The sequence below is a fragment of the Cornus florida genome, unplaced genomic scaffold, assembly GCF_030987335.1.
Source record: "Cornus florida cultivar Cherokee Brave unplaced genomic scaffold, ASM3098733v1 CherokeeBrave_3.0.0_Hap2_Chr04, whole genome shotgun sequence".
Taxonomy (NCBI): domain Eukaryota; kingdom Viridiplantae; phylum Streptophyta; class Magnoliopsida; order Cornales; family Cornaceae; genus Cornus; species Cornus florida.
The window spans coordinates 74,298,889-74,307,757 of NW_026775574.1; the positions used below are offsets into that span (position 1 = coordinate 74,298,889).

The 8,869-nt window shown below is 36.3% G+C and overlaps 1 protein-coding gene across 3 annotated transcripts; it reads left to right on the forward strand.

Moving 5' to 3' along the window:
- Nucleotides 1-232: 232 nt before the first annotated feature.
- Nucleotides 233-8,246, forward strand: LOC132303542 (putative UPF0481 protein At3g02645). 3 transcript variants are annotated; one of them, XR_009481273.1, is made up of 2 exons: nucleotides 233-421; nucleotides 7,346-8,246. XR_009481273.1 is itself a non-coding variant. In XM_059800842.1 (2 exons), the coding sequence occupies exon 2, from the start codon at nucleotides 2,459-2,461 to the stop codon at nucleotides 3,905-3,907; it is 1,449 nt and encodes a 482-aa protein (XP_059656825.1). In that variant the 5' UTR covers nucleotides 260-421; nucleotides 2,435-2,458; the 3' UTR covers nucleotides 3,908-4,369. The 3 variants fall into 3 exon arrangements, 2 of the variants coding, with proteins under 2 accessions (XP_059656825.1, XP_059656823.1); XM_059800842.1 differs by lacking the exon at nucleotides 7,346-8,246 and adding an exon at nucleotides 2,435-4,369 and having other exon boundaries at nucleotides 260-421; XM_059800840.1 differs by lacking the exon at nucleotides 7,346-8,246 and adding an exon at nucleotides 2,440-4,369 and having other exon boundaries at nucleotides 260-421.
- The last annotated feature ends 623 nt before the right edge of the window (nucleotides 8,247-8,869 follow it).

The window sequence follows — 8,869 nt, forward strand, 5'->3', positions numbered from 1 at the left end:
CAAGTTTAAGGATGTGGAATATTCGAGCCTCACAATAGTTACTTTGTATAAAATTATATATATGTATATATTATATCAAACGCTAGATGTTCTCTAATGTCTTCCTCTTAGGCAATAGTTAAAGATCAAGCTTACAAATTTTTTTTTTTTTTTTTTTCCCCCTCTTTCTTTCAAGGAGCTTACAAGTTTGACGATGTGGAATATTTGAGCCTCACAATAGTTTACTTTATATATATATATATATATATATATATATATATATATTATATCAAATGTTAGATATTCTCTAATATCTTCCGCTGAATACCATACACAAACTTAACAGAATTGTCTGGTTTGCTAAAAGATCAGCATTGTCCGGTGGAGGTCGACCTTGATCTTTTTTACGATTTGATTCAAGTGATCCTTGAATGTCACCAAGGTATATGAACTTGTTATATGTTCAACAAGGATACTACGTAAACTCGTTATTTTTCTTCATATATATATGCTTCAGATCTTTTGATAATGAGCACAGTAGTGGGGCGTTGGGGCCGTGGGGGTGCTAAAATCGATCAATGATACAAGTATACATGGTATAATTAAACTGTTTTTGTTGTATGGTTGTAGTTGAAAGAAAAATGGAAACAATTATAAATTTTTTGGATCTTAATCACGTGATATTTTACCAAATCAAGAACTATTGAAAAGGATCATATGCTTTTTTAACAATTAATTAATCGTCAACACTCCGAGAATAACAGTGAATTGAATTGCTCCTCCTTTGGCCTTGAACACCAGTAAAATTTCACCTCTAACCCTATAACTCTCCCTCTCGATTATTCTATATTCTGCAAGTTTATGCGTGAATAACCGAATAATCAACCTAAGATATACTGTGTATATAAATGGGGTTAGAGATGAGGATCAAAATGAATTCTTATCCTAACTCCAATTAGATAGATCTCATAACTCTATCTTATCTAATTAATTACAATAAGCACCACAATAATATTGTAATTGTATTCTAGGATTTATTCTAATTAATAAACTACATATAAGTCCCTCCATTACTGAATATCCATAAGTAGCCCTAAGAAAAATAAATATTATCCCACCTAAGGCATGCTTACTTCTTATATTCCTTGAGTAACTAATTTAATCCTTATGATTACTTAATTTCTTTTATAAAAAAAATTTCAAAATAAATATTTTTCTCAATAAATAAAAAAATAATAATTTAGTAAACATTTTACTAAAATGCCCTGGCCAGGTGATCAAACTTATTAAATTACATCAAAGAGATATTCTAACTCTTATAGAGTATGGATTCCATGTTGAGTATTTGTGTTCTCAGAATTCCAACATTAGCCACCTAAGATACCAAGGTATTGACCTTAAAATATCTCACACGTTGGTAAGTTAAAATGACTAATACTGAAACTTGAGTCCATTAAACCTACTAGGATTTAGATGTATCTAGTACATAAGATTAACACCAAAATAATAACAGTAATTTGTATGGTGTGATCTTACGGTGATCCAAACTATCCTATCTTATAAAGGTCAAGTGCATGTGTTACAGTCTTATAGATAAATGTGTCCAATTTTTATCACTGTCTGCGAACAATGCCAATGTGCAAAAAATCAATAAGCCCAAATCTCTTGCGTGTAAATCTCATTTACACACTTAAGTTACTTATAATACAACTTGAGAACTATAATACATCTCATACAAATATATGTAAAGCCCAACGTGAATATCACATTTATTAATAAAATATCGAATTAATAATAAATAATTAGCTTGTAAGGCATATGATCTCAACAGCAGTCTCAAGAGGCGCGAAAATGATAAGCTTTGTTTTCGTACAAATTCTTTATAGTGACAATTTATTAGCTAGCTAGATTCTCAATATTTATATATAGATAATTTGTTGATAAACACATTTAATAATCTAATTATGCCAGTACTTATATACAGAACAGTAACTCTATTATGAACATGCTCACACCGCGTCTAAGAGTTCCGAATACAAGCTTTTGTAAAAACATTCACATGGTAGTTTTTCCATTTCTTATATCACTGTTTGGTGTATATATAAATATATGCATGCTAAAGATGATTGGAGTGACATTATATATCCTGATTAATTTATAAATTCTTCCTCATTGTTTGAATTACATTATCATCACTTGTCATCTTGCCATTCCTTTCTTTCTTGTCGATCGAATGAAGACAAAAAGAAAAGCAAGTTAAAAAACCTGGAAGTCCTACTGAAAGTAATTTTCCCAAATATTATAAATGTAGATAAGAGCCTATATATATATATATATATATATATATATATATACATATGGAATCTGAATTGGCTTGCTCAAAACAAAAAGTCCTGACATCTACACAAACACAAAAGGAGAGTCAATAATTAATTTGAGTTATATGCTTATGAAGATCAGGGAAGAAAGCTGCGGATCAATGACGTTTGCTAAGCTTATGGCGTCTCTAGAGGTTAAGATCGAAGACAACACTGCAAATTTTGAGACCTTGGGCTATTTCAGCAATTCTGCCTGGCCGCGGTTACCCATCATAACAAGTGTACCAAATATACTTCGTCAAGTAAATGTACAAGCTTACACCCCTAGCGTTGTATGTATTGGGCCTCTTCACAGTAGAAAGGAACATCTTCAAGCAATGGAGGCGGACAAATTGAGCTACATGCGTTTCCTATTTCAACGAATAAAGAATCCTGAGGAAACACGAAAAGAATGTCTGGTAGCTATGTTACAGATGAAAGAAAGGTTCAAGAAATGCTATCCAGATCAAGCAGCAGCTAAGCAGCTGCAGGGAATTGGAGGTGTCACCAGTAGCACTAGTCTTGTAGAAATGATGCTGATTGATGGTTGTTTCATTATCGAACTCGTATACAGGTATCACACAAATGAACAGGACCCCATCTTGAATAATCCTTTCATGTACTCTGCCGTCCGACGTGACTTGCTACTACTTGAGAACCAGATTCCCTTCTTTGTTCTTGAAAATTTGTTCAGTCTGACTGTGGAACGCATCGAATTCCCATATGGTAACCCTACCCCTACCCTTATTGGATGTCTCCTTTCATTCTTTGGTGATATAATGGGCTTAGAAGATACTAGCCGTGACATAAGCAGAATGTATCGCTGGTTGTCTCCTTATCATATACTCCATCTCTTACACTATTTCTACCAACCCCGTGTTCCTAACAACGAAGGTGCATCTCGCGTGCCTGAACTAGGTACAACAGCAACTCAACGACGACAACGACGAGGAGTCAGTGCTGCATGTGGGCAAGATCAGCAACCTGCGGGATATGAAGGTACTGCAACACAACTCCACAATGAAGGAATCAAGCTGCGGAAACGTAGTTGTACAAGTAAGCTTTTCGATGTGAAATTTAGCACTCATGATCGTAATTATGTTTATTTCTGGAGAGGGGGTTTAGAAATCCCACGTTTCTCCATCTATGATTTCACTGAATCAGTCTTGAGAAACCTCATCGCATTCGAGCAATGTTATCATTGGATGGGGATCAGTTGTTTCACGTCCCACGCATTCCTTATGGATATCCTCATGGACTCGGTGGAGGACGTTAAATTGCTTGAAAAAGCAGGAGTCATATGTAACCATTTGGGTTCGAGTGAATCCGTGTTGCAAATCTTCAATGGTATATGCAAGAATGCTCTTCCACAACATTTCGATTACGATGAGCTATGGAATGATATGAAGCGTTTCCGCAAACCTTGGCGAAAACAATTGGGAACAGTGAAACATAATTGTGCTGGTAATCCATGGATAGTGTTATCAGTCGTCGGTGCATTTGTCCTTTTTGTCCTCACACTTTTGCAGACCGCGTACTCCATGCGTGCTTATTATCATCCTCCAGCGTAGACTCCCCCCACGGCCCTTCACCCTGATGCCCAAATTTTCACTAGCTATTTTCCTACATCTTCTGTCCCCAAACTAGCTGCTTAATTCATTTACATTTTCTCCTGATTATGTGTCTTCTCTGCCTTCATTTATTTCTACAAAGTAATGATCTGCTGCCTCATATCGGTCTACCTAGGTCAGCATCAGTGATGTGCATGGAATGTCTTTAATATCGCGAATCCGCCTGTTCGTAACCCTTTTTCAAGATTGGCTCGACCGGTTTACACGATATTCACTCCAGTCAATGGACTCTTTAATTAAAACATATCATATGTATAGTGGCTGTAATAACTGGCCGGGTGATCAGTACTCATGTACTGTCATCTTTATGAGTTGTCATTTGTAATCACTATCTCTTTTGTATGATTCTCATTAGTTATGATTAGTGTTTGATTATCCAGACATTTTTATCCTTACTTTCTACATCATCATCTCTTTGTTCATCAACTTGTATGACACTATATATTCATGTCGGTGCCATCTTTTCTAACAGCTTGGTGAACGAGTTTGATCGGATCATCAAAATCATAACCTAAACTAAATGAGCAAAAAAATTTGAAAATGCGGTATAAAAATGTTCAGGTAGTAATATCACTAGCAAGAATGAGCTCAGAATCCTCTTCTTTGGATTGTGATAAATGTGATATGAAGTCTATAAAATCTTATCACGTGTGATGAAAAGAAACAAGGACCACTCCTGGTTTTCAATCCACTTTTCTTAGAGGTTGTAGTTGGTTTCTCCGATTCACAGGAGTTCAACATAGGTAGAAATATTTCTAAAAACCTTCCAATGGATTAACTGCAAAACTATTAACCCCTTGGCATCTAAGATTAGGTCATCAACTAATGTTGGTTCCATCAATGCAGGATATCACAAGAGATAAACTGATTATATATCTAATCTTGGTATTATTTACACAAAGTGACATCTATGTACTCAAAACTCGTACTGCTGATTAATAAGTGAAGGTAAGGGGTTCGAACCCCTTAGTGGGCATTCGTGGGTGTTATAGGTGAGAATATACCTAAAAAAAATTAAAAAATAAAAAAAAGATTCCCTCCCTTTATGCACCAGAACGATTTTTGAAAGGAAAAATAAAATAAAAAATGAAAATAATACAGATACTATTTAAATAAATCTAAGAGAACAGTTGAATATGGTATTAGTAAGAGTACAAATGTTAAAGACCAGGAATGCGGCAAACAAGGAACCTCTTGAAGGATTAATTAAACTATGATGATAATAAAGAAGTTTTGTGACTCATAATGCAGTTGAAAGCATCAAAATTATTGAAGTGACTTTGTTGAAAAGGAAAGATTTGGTCATAATACCACCAAATATTAATAGAATATTGGTCAAATGCGGTCAATTAAGAAATTATTAATTAGACTAGCTAGTTATATGGGTGTATTCTCTCCTATAAAGAGAACCCGTGTAAACTTGTGAATGGTGTGCTAATATAGAGAAAAAGTTTATTCCATATTTCTTTCCTTTCAAGTTTATATGGTATTAGAGCCACCCTAAAAAAAAAAAAAAAAAAAAAAAACCTAATTTTCTTTTCTGCACAATTTCTTCGCTAATCAGCCATGTCTGACATTTTTTCCATGTCAACCTCGTCTATCACAACACAGTCAACCAATCCGACAACCCAAGCCCCCAGTACCGATTCTCACTCGGTTCAGATCACCAATATTTGCCTTAATGGTGACAATTGTTTACAATGGTCCCAGTCCGTTCAGATGTACATCAGAGGGCGGGGAAAGATCGGGTACCTAACGGGAGACAAGAAGGCACCGGCATCAGAGGACCCAACGTACGTGACCTGGGATGCAGAAAATTCAATGGTGGTGACTTGGCTTGTGAACTCCATGGACGAGGATATTAGCTCCAACTATATGTGCTACTCCACGGCCAATGAGCTCTGAGATAACGTGAATTAGATGTACTCTGATTTGGAAAAATTTTTGGGATTTATCTCCTATTCCTTTACCAAATATGATTTTGACTCTTTCACCTCATCCTACTGTTATGTGACGTTTCCGATTTTTCAGCGTTTTTCATTTTTTCGAAATTTTTATTGTCACAAGGGCTTTTTCGTCTTTTCACGTTATGTGTACGAGATTGTGGTTGGGTCCATTTGCATTTCATACATTTTAATTTGTGTGGATTAAGTGGTGTATTTTTATGTATGTGGTGTAAATTGAAATTAAAAAGAAAAAGGGAAAAGAAAAGAATTAGTGGTGGGACCCACCATTAAAACAAATTGGTTAGAGACCATTTTTGGTCTCTCACACTCTCTCTTCCCGCTACCTCTTCCCCCTCTTTACCTTCACTCTATTTTTCCTTCTTCTTTGCTTCAAATCTTTGAGACTTGATAACTTCTTCAATTCTTGGAGTTTTCGAGTGACGCTTGAGGTGAAACGAAGAGCACGACGAGCTCTATGCGCTAATGTAAGCAATTTTAGCTTAGGTGCTTCCCTTGGATTTCGAAATTCTTGATCATTTTAAGGGTTTTGCTCAATTTGAGGTAGGGGCTTCCTAATTCACATTATTCATGTACCTTTGTGAGTTATGCTACTTGAATTGTGTTATAGCATGCTTATTGGTGTTAATTGTAGTCTAAAATGTCTTGATTGTATACATGTGAATATGTGAAGACTTGTCTTGATTGTGCTATATGAGAAGCATGCTTATATAATGAGTTTTATGCTTATTATATTGTTCACATGCTATGAATGGTGTATGAAAGTATGCCCTATTGTATTTTGTGATAATCCATTATTGTTTAAATATTAAAAGTATGAGAACATGCTTACTTGTGTTGTGTCAAATTCATCATTTTCATAGTATTGAGATCATAAGACATGCATGTACACCATTGGGTTGCATGAAGGAAAGAACTTGTTTTTGAAATGAAAATGGGGAGTTTTGGAAAAGAATATTTTGATAAAAGTGTTTTGGAAAACCCGGTAGCTGCAGAGTCACCAACGGGCCGGTAGGTTAATGTAACCTAGAGGGAATTAGGGAGATTGCCCTAGCGTGGTTGAGCTATCTGGGCCCCATAATGACGCTGCGGAGTCACTAAAGGTTAGGGGCAGTAGCCAATCCTTCTCTCGGCGTTGCGGAGCCACCAAAGGGGGTTACATTAACAGTTTGAAGGTGATGATCCTGATTGTGAAAATGGGGAGCGGCATCGGCATGCATTACATCTCCATTGCATCTTATTATTTGTGTTGAGAATGATAACCATGTTGTATTTTTTTTCTTTTTCTATGTTGAATGACCCCAACTCCTATTGGCCTATTCTTTGTTTTGGATTCACGGGGTCTCATGAGGTGCGTCTTAGGCGTCACCTACTGAGCAAATTGCTCACCCCACCATACTTATATTTTTTTCAGGTCATGGCAAAGAAATGACAGATGAGATTCCTCCGCAAGCTTGAAAGTTGTTAGACGATGTTTTTTTGCTATTTTGTATTTGGCCATTTCATGTGTAATTGTAATTTTGGAAATGTAAATAATTTTGTATTCATGGCCATTGAGAAAATGTAATTAACTTTTAATTACACTAAATTCTCTAGTGTATTTTAGTGACGTGTGGTAAATTATGTTAATAACGTGGTTGTTGTTATTGAATTTACTGTTGAAATATATTAAAATTACACGTAAGTGTAGTGGCATGGGTGTTTGAATTACCAATGTTGGTGTATCTAGGTTATCACTGGACAGTGGGAAGTGAAAGTGAAGATTTCCCAGAACCGGTCGACATATAGCTTCCCATACGTCAACCGGTATCTTCACAGTGTAGGTTAATGTTGCATACGTTCCAAACCAGTCGACGTATGGTATCCCATACGTCGACCGGTATCATGTCCCAAACCAGCCGACGTATGGCTTCCCATACGTCGACCGGTATCTTGGCAGTGGGTTTTCCCACTGTTCATACCTAAACCAGTCGACGTGTGGTGTGGATACGTCGACCGGTTTCTGTCTCTTAAGTAATATGTGTTTAGTTTCCTAAATTGCACTTTGGCACCCAAGTGAGGTTTCACGTAATTATTTTATGACACAATAAAATGCCATAATTATATTTTTAACCCCCAAAAGGACTATATTGCCCCGAACCTTATTCCATTTATTATGTGATATAAGTTAATGACCGTTGTACCCTTGAGTTTCAATTTATTGAATTGTGGTAAATTTCCATTTTGCCCTCTTCGGACTTTGATATTTAAATGTAACAAATGACCGTATTACCCTCGGATGTTTTTGGGTCGGGTTAGGACCCGTTTAATGATCTAGATTCATGAGGAGCTGGGTCGTTACAAAATGGTATCAGAGCAATGGTTCGAAACCTTAGGACGACAGGTAGAGGCCTATGTAGGATTGCATGAGAAATTAAATTGCGTGATTATGTGCTACGTGTTTAACTGTTTAAGAAGCACGCTTATTTGCTTACTTGCTTACCTGCTTAATTGCTTACGTGTTAATTTGCTTATGTGATCACATACTTATACGTTATATGTGTGTAGCACTAATCTATGAAATAGGTGTTTTGTTTTCAGTATGTAATCGTTTGGTATGCGCGCTTCTATATTGTGTTAGTTCTGTAAGTTATCACCTGTGACTAGGGAAAGTGTCAGCATTGTGAGGAAGGGGTGATGTGAATGGCATGATCTATTGAGTCCAGTTTGATCTGAACACGTTACTTCATTAGGGGTCCTTTCCTTAGAGACTAGTAACAGTGGGAGGGTTTAATCTTAGGTGTCTTCCGAGACGGAAGTTCTCATTTTCTTGCATGGGCGAGAGGTTGTGTTGTGTTTCCTCGGTGTAGCAAATGGACTCTTGGGATAATGGATTAGTAGAGTAGGCTGTGTGAGTCATGGGATCCTTCAATGTAAGCAAAGTTGCTTGGATGTCATA